Source organism: Festucalex cinctus, chromosome 1 (genome assembly GCF_051991245.1).
Source record: "Festucalex cinctus isolate MCC-2025b chromosome 1, RoL_Fcin_1.0, whole genome shotgun sequence".
Taxonomy (NCBI): domain Eukaryota; kingdom Metazoa; phylum Chordata; class Actinopteri; order Syngnathiformes; family Syngnathidae; genus Festucalex; species Festucalex cinctus.
Genome location: NC_135411.1, coordinates 41188111 through 41204562, shown reverse-complemented (window position 1 = coordinate 41204562; position 16452 = coordinate 41188111). Strand labels below are relative to the sequence as shown.

Genomic DNA, 16452 nt, shown 5'->3' with positions numbered 1-16452 from the left:
GCCTATACTATAATGTGAATTACAAGATTAAATGTGATCTTTATACAATACCTCTGAATGAACTCCAGAGTTGACGATGCAGGAGCAGGATACTCCAAGTTGAACACATAATAGCTGCTAAGCAAAGCAGCTATTGCCTGTAAAAAACAGAGGGTTTGGGCCCATTACAATGAGTCCCTCGATGGACAGAAACCACCCAGAGGGTTTCATCATCTCACCTGAAATGAGCAGATATTACATCATGTCTTATGAGCACTTTGAGACCTGCTTCAGATATAAAGTGGCAAACAAATGGTAATAATTATTATTATTGTGGTCATGTAGATTCCTACAATAAAACAAAATACTGAGTTAGAAATGTTAATACAAGATCCTAGTAACATTACCTTGAACGATCAATAATGGAGTGCTGGGGAGTTTCCCAGGATTGACGTCCACAGCAGTGGCACATGGCTGTAACATAGTAACACAAAATAGCATAGGTATAACATTAAAGGGACACTTTACTTATTGATCCATTTTTAGCAGCAAAAAGTTGCTACTTTTTCAATAATTAATTTGGTGACGTGATTATTTTTTTATGTACATTTAATAACTTTTAAACCATTGTTAAAATGAATCGAACGCCGGCATGTTTGTTACACGTGACTAAATAACCCGGATGTTTACGTCACTAGTGTGTAAACGCTACACTATGGAAGCACTATGCAACGCAGCCGTGCATCTAGCGTCAAACCCGGAAGGATTAAACCTTATCGCTTCGAGCCAACACGACAAAATAACACTACCGAAGGAAAGTCTGCCTTGGATGTGAAAGTTGTGGCGCCAGATGGTCTTTTCGGGCACAAAATAAACTTTGACGAACGAGTGAATCAGGCGGGGGGTGAGTGGTGCTCGTGCGGGAGCTGCAGGAATGGACAATCCGCTAATGAATGTGTGCTGTCTGGAAATGAAAGAACTCGAGGATCGGTTCCTTGCGGACAATCTCAACTGCATCCTGGAACATCAGACATTCAACATGGCAATACTAAATAGACATTCTCAGGATAGCTTTGGTTGCGATGAAAGATGTGAAGAAGAAAAGTCTTGGAGGAGCAAATATCCAACAGGTAAAGTGACACACAGTACGAGCAATGCAAAACGTGTGGAACTGACGAAATATTTCAGGAAAAAGAAAAAATAGTAAAATTAAATGTATCGTCGTTACAGCACCCAACCTCCCCTAGCTGTTTTTTTTTTCTTTTTTGCGTAGCGTCCCACTGCGGTCAGGCCAGCCGCCACTCGAAAAGACGAAGTCAAGCCAGCCGCCCCAACGATTGTTAATACTGTGCATTACGGTAACGTGCCGACGTGCCCCTGCGTTGGCCACCTTCAAATGAATTATGAAATAAAACAGTCCGTGCAGTATAATAACGAATGCCCCCCCCACCCCCGAAACATGCCTACCTTTCGCTTTAAATTTGCTTCGCTTCTCCGAGATCTTTCAGTGGCCGTAGTAAGACCTCGATTTGTGTCGGCTGTTGTGAGAGTGAAGGCTCCGTGTTGCTAGCAGTTGCGGCTCCTCCATCGGCTTGATTATTTCCCACGTCTGGTTCTTTAAAGATACTCGGTACTGCGTTGGGCTTTAGTATTAGGCGTGTGGCGTACCCCATCTCAAATTGTAACATATATTCGAAGTCCTCATGCCTGAAATGTTCGCTGCGCGCACGCCTGCTTGTCCTTCGGGAGGTTGACAGCAAATAGCAAACAAACCATTGTCTACTCAAGTAGCTTTTTTTTTTTTTTTTTTTTTTTTTTTTTGGGGGGGGGGGGGGGGGGGGGGGGGTCTCGCGGGTTTTTCCTTGCCGACGCCTTGCAAAATTTTGCAATACAGTAAGGCATAACTGACGTTTGTGTCTTCCTCGTTGTTATGTCTGCGTGAACTACTGTTCCCCAAGCGAGTATACACACTAGTGACGTCACCACTCGGGGGCGTTGCAACACGGAAGTACTTCTATGTTGAAAAAAGTTAAATAAATCAATATAGGAGTGTATTCTTCAGCTCTTATGCATGTTTCGTAGCTATACTAACTATTTACTTCCAATCAAGCCATACATGTAAAATTAAAGGAGCCTTCCTTTAAAAGATAACTCTTGTTCATTGGTCAACAGTAAATGAGGTATCAATGTAATAAATGGCGTGTAATGTAAATATTTTGCATTTTAATTAAAAAAAAAAAAATTCTTACATCAACTTCTAACACAAAAGCTTCCTTTGCCTCGTTGAGTTTTTGAAGGACATCAAAGTCCATCAGGAGGGGAAAGTGACTGAAAAGGCATTTTTGTGAGAAATGGCCATTCTTCCTTTATTTCTGTCATGGCTGGGGCAGGCATTCTGTTGAGAAACTTTCTCTGGAAAACATAGGTCTTCTCCATTATAGTTTGAGCTGTATCTGCCCCACTCATTCCTTCCTCTGTATATACAGACATAAAAAAGTATTGTTAGTAGGGCTGGACGATATGGGAAAAACATGCTATATGCGATACAGTTGTTGAATGTTACGATATCGATATTGAACATGTACCTACAGAAATATTTGTATTGTCAAATGAAAGAATAACATGTTTTTGTGTGGTAAAATAAGCAAGTTCAATGTGTTCTTAATTAATTGTAATTACCCTAGATGATTTTCAACTATCAGATGAAAAAGAGAAATTACACAAAGGAAACCAACAATACACATTTCAATTTGAATTCAGATTATGATCATGAGCATGTTATAAAAAAATATTCTGTATATATTTACTCGTTTGTTTAAAATAAATAAATAAACTGTCCTAATGCCAAATTAAAATAACACTATTAGACACAATTGGAAAAAAGCTCAACACAAATTAGTATAACGTATGATGCTTTGTCAAACAGCTATGTCGGTGTGTTATTCCTAATTGTCAACCATCTGTGTAATTTTAAATTAATTGTGTGGAACTGCGTTTTCTGACACATTTTGTGTGTAGTTTCCCCCAAGACGGGCATGAGTAGTAGCTTTGAGGAGAAAGAATTTTTTACACAATTATTTCTACACGATGAAACACCACGCAGGTAACTAAGCTAGCTACCGGATAGCTGGAAATACAGATAGAAAATGCTGTGAGAGAACGTTCGACAGTTTCGGGCACTTGCGAACAAAATGTGAACTGTCTCATGCAATAAACGTTCATTTGAAAGTAAATATCACTTCGAATAACGTGTGTACTACAAACAGACATTATGTATGCAGCTTACCTTCTCCACTCAACCAGAAGATAAATTAAGACTGGCTGCTTTTTTTCCTTCACTCCAGCTTCTTTTGTTCGCGCTCTTTTTTTGTGGCATATTCCTTGCGTCCACTTCCTGTAGAGTGCCAAAGACGTCACGTGTCTTCAGGTGGAGCTCCTGGGTCCTAGAGCTAGTTGGAGTCATTGCCGAGTACCGTCAATCACGTCATGTGACTTACTGTAATATTACTGTTAAATACTGTGAAATACTTGCATTTGTTACTGTGTTGCTGTGATAGTACAGACCTTTGCTGTGATATAACGGGTTTCTTTTATTACGGGATTTTACTGTAAAATCACTGTTAAATGCTGTAAACTTACAGGATGATGAAGTTTATACAGGTGTTTATTGTGATATTACAGGAGAAGTTAATTACAACAAATTACTGTAAAATATTACTGTTAATTATTGTGAAATGCTGGTAAATATTTACAGTACAGTGACTGAAAACTAATGGGGATCCCATTTTAAATAATAAACAAGAAAAATAGCAGTGTGAAAGTCAAAGTTGTGCTTAAAATCTCTGTTTTTACAAAAAGCCCTTTTTCTCCCATTTCTTGGTCAAAAATGGGAATTTTCACAAAACCTAGCCATATTCAAACACTGATAACTAAATGGAATAAGATAGAAATATACTTTTTTTCTGTTGAAAGAAGAGAGTCTAATCTTTCTTTTGTATGTCCCATCTTTAAATAGCATTAGAACTCAATATTCTGTGGGCCTTGCAAGATCAGTCAAAATCCAGGAAAACTGCTGATATTGAGTTGTTTGCTCCAGTTAAAATGGCTGCTATTCAATGAGTTAATGTACATAAAGTCCAATTACATGTCTTTCAATATGTTTTTTAAATCTTTTTTTTAAATGCAAATACAACAATATTCTAAAACACATTGTGTCGGCCGCGCCCACATTTTTAGTGGCCATGTTGTTGGAAAATGAAAAGTTGCCAAGTGGCAACTTGAATGACTTGAATGTCAGCTTGGACCTTTTGACTTCCTCATGTCATGGCCTAATTAAAATAATAATAATAATAAAATAAAAAAAATAAAAAAAAACGCACCTTCTGCATGTGGCTGAACAAAACTGGTTGGTCCCCAGTTATGGGAAAACAAAACAAACCAAAAAAAAACTTGAATCACTTGCACAGTTTATAATCTCTCCTTCATCTCACAAAAAGTAATTCGGTCCCTCATCTCAAGTATTGAAGTTTATGAATCCAAAATGAAAAGCTGCCAAGTGTCAACTTGAACAACTTGAACATCCACTTGGCAGGCAGGCGTGTTTGACTTCCTGATGCCATCGTCTGTGGCAAAATTCCATTTCACAACACAAGAACAAAAGTTGCAAGCGAACGCACTCGGGCACAAACAGACGATTCGCTTCAAGCGAACATTCAAAGCTCACAGACTGACACGCGGCTGTCTTCACGAGGAGAAGATCATGGCTGAGAACATTGAGGACAATCTTCGCTGTCCGTCCTGTTTGGGCATCTTCGAAAATCCTGTCATGCTGCCGTGCAGTCACAGCTTCTGTCGCGAGTGCGTGCGGCAGTGGTTTGAGAAGAAAGGAGATCGATCGTGTCCAGTCTGTCGGACGAAATTCGTTTCCATGGATCTACCGCAGAACTTGGCCCTGAGAAACGTTTGTGAGGCCTTTTCACGAGCGTCAGTGGAATCGGAGGACATGTGCAGCTTGCACTATGAGAAACTGAAACTTTTCTGTTCGGACCACCAGAAGCTTGTGTGCCACAGATGCAGAAATGAAGAAGTCCATATTGGTCACGAGTTTTATCCCCTTGAAAAACTTGTGCAAGAGCGCAGACTGTACATCCAGGAGGCCCTTTCGCCACTGCAAAAAAGGGTTAGAGATTACAAAGCTGCTCTAGACAGCTGCAATAAACAAGCGGACAAAATCAAGAAGCAGAAGGAGAAGGTTGAAACAAAGATCAAGAAGGATTTCGAGGAGTTTCGTCGCTTCCTGCAGGCTGAGGAGGAAGCCAGGTTGGCTGCCGTGAGGGAAGAAGAGCAGAAGAAGAGTCAGATGATAAAGGAGAAGATTGAGGCTTATGACAGAGACCAGGCTGCTCTCACCGCTGACATCCAAAGCGCAGAAGAACTGCTGACATGTGATCATGTTTTCTTCATGAAGACCTACAAGGATGTGCTAGCCAGAATTAAAGAGCTGCCGAACAGTCTCAAGCTCCCCTCACGAGGAGGTCTGCTGGACGAAGCCAAACACGTGGGTAACCTCAAGTTCAGCGTGTGGGAGAGAATGAAGGAGACGATCTCCTACAGTCCCGTCATTATGGACCCAAACACGGCCGATCCAGAAGCGCGTCTGTATGAAGATCTGACCTGTCTGAGTTTTAAAGGCAGACAGGAACGTTCAACGGATTCAGAGAGTGGTGATATTCATGGTCGTCATCGTTATCATCATGTGAACACGGTCTGTGTGCTGGGTTCTGCTTTGGCCCCGGGATCTCACACGTGGGATGTTGAGGTGGAAGACAATAATGACTGGACAGTGGGGATACGATATCGTAAGAGTGCGGTAATAACAACATTCAGTGAGAGAGATAAATTTTGCACTTTCCCAGCAAGAACTCATCGTTCGCAAATGAAACTGAAGAGGGTCCGAATTCATGTGGACACTGACAAAGGAGTACTTTCAATCTCAGATCCTTTAACAAAGTCTGAACTATCCATGGAAAATTGTGTATGTAGATTGTGGGAGAATTTGGATGAAATTGAGCCATACGACATCAACTCAATTAATATAGAGCCATGTAGCCATGACGTTTTAAAAGACTTCTATCGATTTAATGAATGGAGGCTTGCAAGTCGACTATTTCCTTACTTTGAGACCAGTGATATAAAGAAACCTCTGCAAATAATTCCACTTACACCACGGGTGGAACTCATTCCTTTTGATGGCAAAGTCGATGCTTCGAAAGTGACAGAGAAGAAGATGACACAGGCAGACGCTTTTTGGAAAAAGGTGTTCAAGCCCCAAAAAGCTAAAGCATCTCAAAAATGTTAAATTTCCTGAACCACTTATTCCTTACAAGTGGGTGCTGGAGCCTATCCCAGCTGGCTTTGGGCAGTAGGCGGGATACACCCTTGAACTGGTCGCCAGCCAACCGCAGGACACACCAAGATGAACAACCCTCCATACTCACAATCACACCTATAGGGATCATTTAGACACTTCAATTATTAAGCGACCATGCATAATGTATATTTTTTTTTCGTAATGTTGGAGGAAACTGGAGCAGGCACGGGGAGAATATGCAAACTCCACCCAGGAATGCCGAAACTCGGACTTGATCTTGCGTCTTCTGCACTGGGAGGAGGACGTGCGAACCAGTCATCCACCGGGATTGCTAAAATGATTCAATTAGAAGAAGGGAAAAACTGTTTATTGATTTCTGTTAATGCTGTCAGTACTACAACTATTAACAAAGGAGATGGAGGGAAGCTTCTGTACATGGTCATCTTTTACAAATTGCCTTATCATACCATTTTTATTTTTTTTATTTTTAATAAATGCCTGACTTTACATGGGAGTTTTTTTAAATAATAATAATAATAATTAAAAAAATAATAATTTAAAAAACTGCCTTACGACACGTTTGTTTTTTGTTTTTTTGTTTTTTTTAAAATACGCCTTACTAAACATTGTCATTTAAAAAAATAATAATAAAAAAAACAGCTTACTATACATGGTCTTTTTTTTTTGTTTGTTTAAAAAAAAAACTACTACTACTACTACTAATAATAATAATAATAATAATAATAATAATAATAATAATAATAAAAAGCTTACTAAACATGGTCGTTAAAAAAATAATAATAAAAAAAAACGGCTTACTATACATGGTCTTTTTTTTTTTTAAATACGCCTTATTAAACATGGTCTTTTTTTTTAATAATAATAATACAAAAAACACCTTACTATACATGGTCTTTTTTTTTTCTTTTTTTTAAATATGCCTTACTAAACATTGTCGTTTTAAAAAATAGTAATAATAATAATAAACGGCTTACTACACATGGTCGTTTTTTGTTTTTTTTTAAAATACGCCTTACTAAGCATGGTCAGGTTTTTTTTAAAATAATAATTTTTAAAAAAAAATGCCTAACAATACATGGTCTTTTTAAAAAAAAAAAAAATGCGCCTTACTAAACATTGTCGTTTAAAATAAATAAATAAATAAATAAATAATAAAAAAACGGCTTACTACACATGGTCGTTTTTTTTTTTTTTTGTTTCGTTTTGTTTTGGGGGGTTTTAATACGCCTTACTAAACATTAGGTCTGTGAATCTTTTTTTTTTTTGCGTGCGTGTGCGTTTGTGCGTTTGCGTGCGTGGGAATCTTTGACTGTCTCACGATTCGATTCGATTCGATTACGATTTTTGGGTCTACGATTCGATTCAGAATCGATTTTTGATTCTCGATTCAAATGATTTTCGATTCAAAATTATTTGATTGACAAATGATTTCTGATATGCATAACATTGTCAGTCATGATCTACTCCAGTCTGCTTTGCAAGACAAAATGACAAATAGATACATTAAAGTGTCTTTTTTTTTTTGTTTAAACATTTATTGATTTTGTATTGTAAGTGCCTTTTTCCACAAAAACAGCATGTGGGCTCCAACTGCCTTTTCCCCTTCTTCTTCATTTCTAATTTAAATAAAATCGATTTTTGGATGTTAAATTTCGATTCGATTAATAAATGAGTATCTCGATTCTTTTATGAATCGATTTTTTGGCACACCCCTACTAATCATGGTGTTTGTTTGTTTTTTTAAATACGCCTTACCAAACATGTTTTTTTTTTTTTAATAATAATAATAAATAAATAAATAAATAAATAAACGCCTTCCGTACCAGGGAAGCGTATTGCATTCACTTGAAAAATATATATATTTTTTTTAATGCTGTTTTTCTGACTATTTTTTGGGGGGGAACTTTGTTTTTTTGAGTAATTTTTTTTCTGTTTTATTGATTTTTTTTTTTGTCGCTGTTTTTCTGACTAATTTTTTTCTGTTTTTTCAAAAAAAATATTTTTTTCCCCTGTTTTTCCGAATATTTTTTTTCTGTTTTTCTGGGTATTTTTTTCTGTTTTAGAAAATAATTATTTTTCTGTTTTTCTGAATATTTTTTTCAGGTTTTTCCCTCAGAGATTAGACAGCAAACCACAATATTGTATACACATTCATTCCTTTGCGAGCCAGTAAGTAAACATGACCATCTTATTTAGTTTAATTAAGTTTTATTTTGATATGGGTTTAAAGTGTATGGGACAGCTCAGGATATATTTTTTAATACGTTGTTTGAAACGATATAATATACACGACAAAATGAGGGGCTCGTCGAGTCAAAACATAAGAGTACTGTATTTCCTTATTTTTAACTTACCCGCGCAAAATCTGGCCATTTGGCGCGCTCCAGCGGCCGAATCGGACATTACATCAGCGGAAGAACGGAAGTCAATATCTTTGCTTTGCCACTGCAAGCTTATGACTGCTGTGTGTTTTATCATCAACTGAATTTCTACGATGCCGTCTCGTTGCGTGGCCGGATTTTGTTGTAATAGAAGGGAGGGTGGCGTGAGCCTTTTTCAGTTCCCTCAAGATGCAGCTCTTGGCGAAAAATGGACAAAGCAAGTACAACAGACAGAGATAAATGGACACCTGACTCCAACGTCAGTGGTGTACAGCGCACATTTCGAGGAAGACTCGTTTGACCCGCTCCCGGCCCTGAAGCTGTCACTTGGCTATAATGTGGGGTAAGAACTACAATCTAGAAAGTTAACAGCACTTATTTTAGCAGCTCATGGCAAAAATAACCACTGCCAAATTAATATACAGTCAATGAAAAGGTACCAATTTCTAATGAGGAACTGCTAGCTTTCCATTTGTTGTCTATTTTATTTTGTATTATGTATTGTGCTGTGCATATGTTGAAGTTAACAGCTCAAACTTTGTTTCAGATGGTGGATGAGATGCTTATGGAGTGAGTATGAGTCGAATAAATCTGCTACACAGGCGACATGTTTGGAAGATGATTTGGGTGATGTATCTGGTGTTTGCATTCAAAATGTGAGTAAATTTATTGTACAATATACATGATTGATAACACCAATTTATGGGAAAACAAATTACTCACCCCACCTAGTGTTCAAATTTGTCATGCACAGGTAATTTAGAAATGTATTGTGCATTTTTCAAACAATAAAATGGCTGTATAGGTGTAAATATTACCTGGATTCATTACAAATCAACTGAAATATTGCAGGCCTTTTATTGTTTTAATATTGCTGATTATGGTTTACAGCTCATATATCCTATCTCAAAATATTAGAATATTTCCTCAGACCAAGTAAAAAAAAAATTTTTTTTTTAAAAGAAGCCATAATATTCTAATTTTTCTAAGACGGTCCTGTATTGTGCGCAAAGTCCTGGGGCAGCCAACATTTCATATGTATTTTTTTATTTGAAATATCAACATACTGTCACGCCGCCACCAGAGTGGCGGGTCATGCTTTTGTTTTTCACAGTCAGGTTCCTGTTTTATTTTGAAATTACTAACTCTCATCTCATCCCAGGTCACTTACCCTTCCTGCAGCTCACTGATTACCGGTCCACGCCCATGATCACCACCACCTGTTCCCAATCAACCCGGACATAAAAGCCACCTGCATTCTCCCTTCAGTGCCGAAGTGTCACATCTCAGTGCATGGAAGCGTCCTCACAGTCCTTGTTCCACAGTCCTTGTTCGATGTCTTGCCTTGCCTTGCCTTGCCTTGCCTTGCCTTGCCTTGCCTTGCCTTGCCTTGCCTTGCCTTGCCTTGCCTTGCCTTGCCTTGCCTTGCCTTGCCTTGCGCCCTTAGTTTGCCCCTTGTTTTCCTCCCTAGCGGAGCGCCTTTAGTTGTCCCTGTTTTTGAGTGCCCTTGTTTTATCTCCAGTTTGGAGCTCTTTTTGTTCTGCCTTTTTTCTAGTGATGGCAAAATGAAGCCCCGTAAAGCAATGAAGCCCTGCAGTGAAATGCTTCACACACACGTAGGGGCTTCAAGATGATTCATTTCCTCGACTACGCCATCATGTGGACAGAAAAATGTATAACATGCTTGGTGCATGCAATAAAATGGTGGGGTGTAAATCATGCTCTGAATATATATTTGAAGAGTGTTTTAACATGAATTGTTCTGTGTTACTTTGTCTATGTTTGTGCTTATGCAACAAGTGAAAATGTGAAAAAATGAGGTAAAATAAAGTGCTTATTCATTTTTATTTAAAAACAATATTTTTTCCAAAGTTTTTGGACTCAGGCGGTTTCTTTTTGTGCATAGAATTTCACCTGCTTTTGAAAAAACTCTTTCACATGGTACTGATGAAGCAGGGGTGCATAGATATGAGACAGCAAGTTTGTATAAACTTGGAAGCGCATATTTCTGTGATTCCCAGTACTGAAGGGGATTTTCAACTCTGGGGATATTTTCTTCTCTTTCTTGCTGGTTCCTTGAACTCCATCGCAAAAAAAGAAGCTCGTCGTCGTCGGTCAAATCGAATGCAAAATGCAAAGAAGTACCGCAGTAAGGGACCCGAAAACACAAAAAGTGAAGGGGAATCCATAGCGTTTCTTTGCCGCTTTTATTTCGAACTACACTCAAACCTAGCGAATCATTTCCTGAATCAGTCACGTGGTACACCCGCTTCGCGGGGCTTCAAACGTCATCACGTACGTCATCGACACACGCATTGAATCGCCGTTCATGAACCACTCATCTACATTACTCGGCACACGCTTCAGGGATTCGACCCGAGAAGCACATCACTACTTTTTTCCCTCCTTGAGAGGTGTTTTTTGTTTCATTGGATTAAAGCTGCAGCCTTGTTGGCCAACTTACACTCTGCGTCTGAGTCCTACCTCCTCGCTTCGTGTCAGTACACTTCGGCCAGCATGGACCCAGCGGAGAAGTTGGAGATCTGGCTGCAGACCCAAGAGACTCGCATGTCGCACCAGGAGAAGGTCCAGCAAGCCATGGACACCCGGATGGGGGAACTTGCTGGACAAGTGCAGGAGCTGGTGAGCTACTTACAACTCTCCAAGCCGACCGTCACGAAACCAGAGACCGCAGAACCACCGATCCCAACTCCAGCCTTGACCGGGGCTGGGTTGAGACTGGCTCCCCCGGAGCGATACTCGGGAGACCAAGGACAATGTCAGGCATTCCTGACCGAATGCGACTTACACTTTGAACTCTCGCCACAGGCTTTTCCCACCGACCGTTCCCGTGTGGCCTTCATGATTTCCCACCTGACGGGACGAGCCAGAGACTGGGCCACCGCGGAATGGGCACGGCACTCCCCGACTTGCTCAACTGCAGCCGGGTTTAGCAGGGCACTTCGTCTTGTTTTCGATCCCACTAACATGGATCGGGAAAAGACTCGAGAGCTAAGTAATCTCAGACAAGGCCGAGAATCGGTTAATGACTATGCGATCCGATTCCGAACTCTAGCGGCCAAGAGTGGCTGGAATGAGACAGCCCTCTTTGATCATTTTTTGAAGGGGCTCTCCGCCGCTATGCAAGAACTCCTACTGCCCGTGGACTTACCTCGCGACTTGGACTCATTGATCTCGCTGGCCATCCGCACCGATCACCGACGGCGAGATCTCATGCAGGCCAGCGGACACCATCGGGGGTCCGGCTCCGAATTCTTTCGGCACCCCGCAGCAAAGGAGTCACCACAAGAGGCACCTCTCCAGTCGTCCACCGCGGAGAGGCCCAGCGAGATTGGCGAGGAGCCGATGCAGCTCGACCGCGCCCGACTGACTCACCATGAACGCCAGCGACGTCGCCAAGAGGGGCGGTGCTACTATTGTGGAGAAAAAGGACATTTGGTGGTAGCTTGTCCCACCAAGCGAGGCCCTCCGGTGAGGTCCGAGACTCATAAACCGGTCAAGGACCGAAAACTCACGCAAATCACGATTTCCTGCAATACCACTTCCACAGACCTACTAGCTCTCATTGACTCCGGAGCGGACGAGAGCCTCATGGATTGGGGTCTGGTGAAAAGATTGCAGGCCGGCACGGAACCACTTTCGACCCATATGAGGGCCAGGGCGCTCAATGGCAAGGACCTATTCCTCATCACGCACGTCACAGAGCCACTCGAGATCCACATTGGACAGCACAGAGAACTCCTTCGTTTCCACGTCTTCCGCTCCCCATCACACACACTGGTCCTGGGACACCCCTGGTTGCAGTTGCACAACCCCCGCATCGACTGGCGATCGGGGCAAGTCCTGGACTGGGGAAAAGACTGTGAACACCATGGGTTGGAGCGGCCAGCGGCAGAGGCATCTCCCGCTGCCATCCGCCAGGTGACTCTTGTGAATGACCAGGAATACCCGGACCTGAACACCGTTCCCACTTGCTATCATCCTCTCAGGGAGGTGTTCAGCAAAACCAAGGCCATGTCACTTCCCCCACATCGATCCTATGACTGTGCAATTGAGCTGATTCCTGGGTCTTCCATTCCCAAAGGGAGATTGTACTCGGTTTCGGGCCTTGAACGAGTACATCGACACGTCGTTGAAAGCAGGACTTATCCGGCCATCGTCATCGCCAGCTGGAGCTGGTTTTTTCTTCGTGGGCAAGAAGGATGGTTCGTTACGCCCTTGTATTGACTACAGCCCCTTAAATGAAATCACAGTCAAGAACCGTTATCCTCTGCCTCTGATGTCCTCAGTATTTGACCAGCTCCAGCAAGCCAAGGTGTTCACCAAACTAGATCTTCGAAACGCCTATCATCTCGTCCGTATTCGTGCAGGGGATGAGTGGAAGACCGGCTTCAATACTCCCAGAGGTCACTATGAATACTTAGTCATGCCCTTTGGACTCACGAATGCGCCAGCAGTTTTTCAGGCCATGATTAAAGACGTGCTCAAGGACTTCATCGACCAGTTTGTATATGTTTATTTGGACGACATATTGATCTACTCACCGGACTTAAAAACCCACCAGCACCATGTCACTCAAGTTTTGAAACGCCTGCTTGACCACCAACTCTATGTAAAGGCTGAGAAGAGCCTTTTCCACACCGACACCATCTCATTTCTGGGATTCATTGTTTCCCCGGGCAAGGTCGAGATGGAGTCGGAGAAGGTCAGCGCAGTCAGGGACTGGCCCACACCTGAATCCAGGAAGAAGGTGCAACAATTCCTGGGATTCGCCAACTTTTACAGACGTTTCATCCGCAACTTCAGCACCATCGCAGCTCCACTCCATGCCTTGACCTCCCCACAGCAACGCTTCAACTGGACCCCGGAAGCCAACACTGCATTCAATGAACTCAAGAAACGATTCACAGAGGCCCCGATACTCAGAGTTCCTGATCCTACCCGCCAGTTCGTGGTCGAGGTGGATGCCTCCAATCTGGGTATCGGGGCCGTCCTATCCCAAAGGAGCCAGGAAGATGGGAAGGTGCACCCCTGTGCATTTTTGTCCCGAAAGCTCTCCAAGGCTGAGCGCAATTACAGCGTGGGAGACCGGGAACTCCTGGCGGTCAAGGTAGCCCTAGAAGAGTGGAGGCACTGGCTGGAGGGCGCAGAACACCCCTTCATCATCTGGACAGACCACCGCAACCTGGAATACCTACGTCACGCCAAAAGACTGAACCCACGACAGGCCAGGTGGTCATTGTTTTTTTTAACAGATTTTCGTTTTCTCTAACTTACAGACCCGGAAGCAAGAACGTCAAAGCAGATGCTCTGTCCCGAATTCATGACCCGGAAACCACAGCAACCGAACCTGAACCCATCCTGCCTAGAGACTGCATTGTCGGAGCCATGTCCTGGCAGGTTGAAGAGGATGTTAAGGAGGCCCTCCAAGACACGATCGTTCCTAAGGAGTGTCCACCACGACGGCTCTACGTCCCGGAGGGTCTACGAGCACAGGTGATCAATTGGGCACACACCTCTCGTCTTTCTTGCCACCCAGGTACTCGCAGGACCCTGTACGTTGTCGCCCGGAGATTTTGGTGGCCTTCAATGGAGACCTCGGTACATGAATATGTCAAGGCCTGCCCAGTCTGTGCCCGAAATAAAACATCAAACCAACCCCGGATGGGTCTCCTCCAACCACTGCCGATCCCCTCAAGACCCTGGGCGGAGATTTCTATGGACTTTGTGACTGGACTTCCCACTTCACATGGTAAAACCACAATACTCACAGTTGTCGACCGCTTTTCAAAGATGGCCCGCTTTATCCCATTACCCAAGCTTCCCTCAGCCAAAAGAACCGCCGAAGTCATGATCGACCAAGTGTTCAGGATCCATGGATTCCCGCGGCACATAGTGTCGGACCGCGGTCCCCAGTTTGTTTCTCGTTTTTGGAGGGAGTTCTGCAGAGCCATAGGGGCAAAGGCGAACTTGACCTCAGGCTACCACCCAGAGGCCAATGGACAGGCCGAGAGGCTCAACCAACAGCTGGAGACCGGACTACGATGCTTGGTCTCCCAAAATCCGTCCTCCTGGAGCAAGAACTTGGTCTGGGTTGAACTGGCGCATACCTCTTTACCTACTTCTGCCACAGGAATCACGCCTTTCAAATGTGTGCACGGATACGATCCGCCGTACTTCGCGGACCTGGAGGAGGAAGCCTCAGTTCCTTCGGTCCTCGCCATGACCCGCCGATGTCGCCGAATCTGGTCAGCAGCTCGACTGGCACTTCAACGTCAAGGCGATAGGGTGAAAAGAGCTGCTGACCGGAAGAGGAGGGCCGCACCACAGTACCAGCCAGGCCAAAGGGTATGGCTTTCGACAAAGAATCTTCATCTCAAAGTTCCCTGTCCAAAGTTGGCCCCGAGATTCGTGGGGCCATTCCCGATTGCGAAGACTATAGGCCCTGCCGCCGTGCGCCTTCGCCTACCTCGATCCCTCCGCACCCACCCCACCTTCCACGTGAGCCAGGTCAAGCCAGTCCAGGACAGTTCCCTGGTCCCGCCCGAGCCCGCGCCGCCCCCTCCGGAGATGGTGGAGGGGGGCCCGGTCTATAAAGTGAGAAAGTTGTTGGACGTCAGAAAGCGGGGCCGGGGACACCAGTACCTGGTTGACTGGGAGGGTTATGGGTGCCCGCCCGATTCATTGTAGACCCCTCCCTCATCGACGATTTTTATGATGAACACCCTGAGATTCCTGGGCCGTCGAGAGCCGGCCGTTGAGGGGGGGGTACTGTCACGCCGCCACCAGAGTGGCGGGTCATGCTTTTGTTTTTCACAGTCAGGTTCCTGTTTTATTTTGAAATTACTAACTCTCATCTCATCCCAGGTCACTTACCCTTCCTGCAGCTCACTGATTACCGGTCCACGCCCATGATCACCACCACCTGTTCCCAATCAACCCGGACATAAAAGCCACCTGCATTCTCCCCTCAGTGCCGAAGTGTCACATCTCAGTGCATGGAAGCGTCCTCACAGTCCTTGTTCCACAGTCCTTGTTCGATGTCTTGCCTTGCCTTGTCTTGCGCCCTTAGTTTGCCCCTTGTTTTCCTCCCTAGCGGAGCGCCTTTAGTTGTCCCTGTTTTTGAGTGCCCTTGTTTTATCTCCAGTTTGGAGCTCTTTTTGTTCTGCCTTTTTTCCCTCCTTGAGAGGTGTTTTTTGTTTCATTGGATTAAAGCTGCAGCCTTGTTGGCCAACTTACACTCTGCGTCTGAGTCCTACCTCCTCGCTTCGTGTCACATACACAATTAGAATTCAATCTAATCACAACATAGTGGGAAAAAGTAGAAATAGAAATGAAAGTTAATTCTAATTATTTTGTATATATGTACAACACGATTAGATAATTCGATGGGTATATTATTATGTACAGAATACAGAATATGTGGAGGATCTTAAGAAGATTGTGGAGACCATCTGTCAGGGGGCCAATCTGGATGAGGACACACTCCTTGAAAGCTGCCGCTGGACCAGGAAATGCAGAACGAACGCCAACCACTATGTGCAGACTTTCAGAAGCCAGACTAGGCAGAGGCTGTGCGGTCATACAATTCGCACTTTACTTACCGTTAACTTTTTCAGTGGAGTAATAGCTGAGTTTTAGACATGACAATTTCAGACTCGGCTATTGGATTTTGCGACC

At 43.3% G+C, this 16452-nt stretch overlaps 1 protein-coding gene and 1 long non-coding RNA gene across 2 annotated transcripts; one reads left to right on the top strand and one right to left on the bottom strand.

The window, feature by feature from the left end:
• Positions 1-388: 388 nt before the first annotated feature.
• LOC144027425 (uncharacterized) lies at positions 389-3502 on the bottom strand. Its single transcript, XR_013285463.1, has 3 exons — positions 3266-3502; positions 2229-2453; positions 389-453 (listed from the first exon to the last, which is right to left on the bottom strand). It is a non-coding gene; the product is annotated as an uncharacterized LOC144027425 (long non-coding RNA).
• A 1138-nt stretch (positions 3503-4640) lies between these two features.
• On the top strand, positions 4641-15214 carry LOC144027745 (E3 ubiquitin-protein ligase TRIM62-like). The gene is made up of 5 exons (XM_077535628.1): positions 4641-6332; positions 11279-11394; positions 13852-14311; positions 14906-15020; positions 15169-15214. Exons 1-5 carry the CDS (start codon positions 4739-4741, stop codon positions 15212-15214), a joined length of 2331 nt encoding a protein of 776 aa, XP_077391754.1. The 5' UTR covers positions 4641-4738.
• The last annotated feature ends 1238 nt before the right edge of the window (positions 15215-16452 follow it).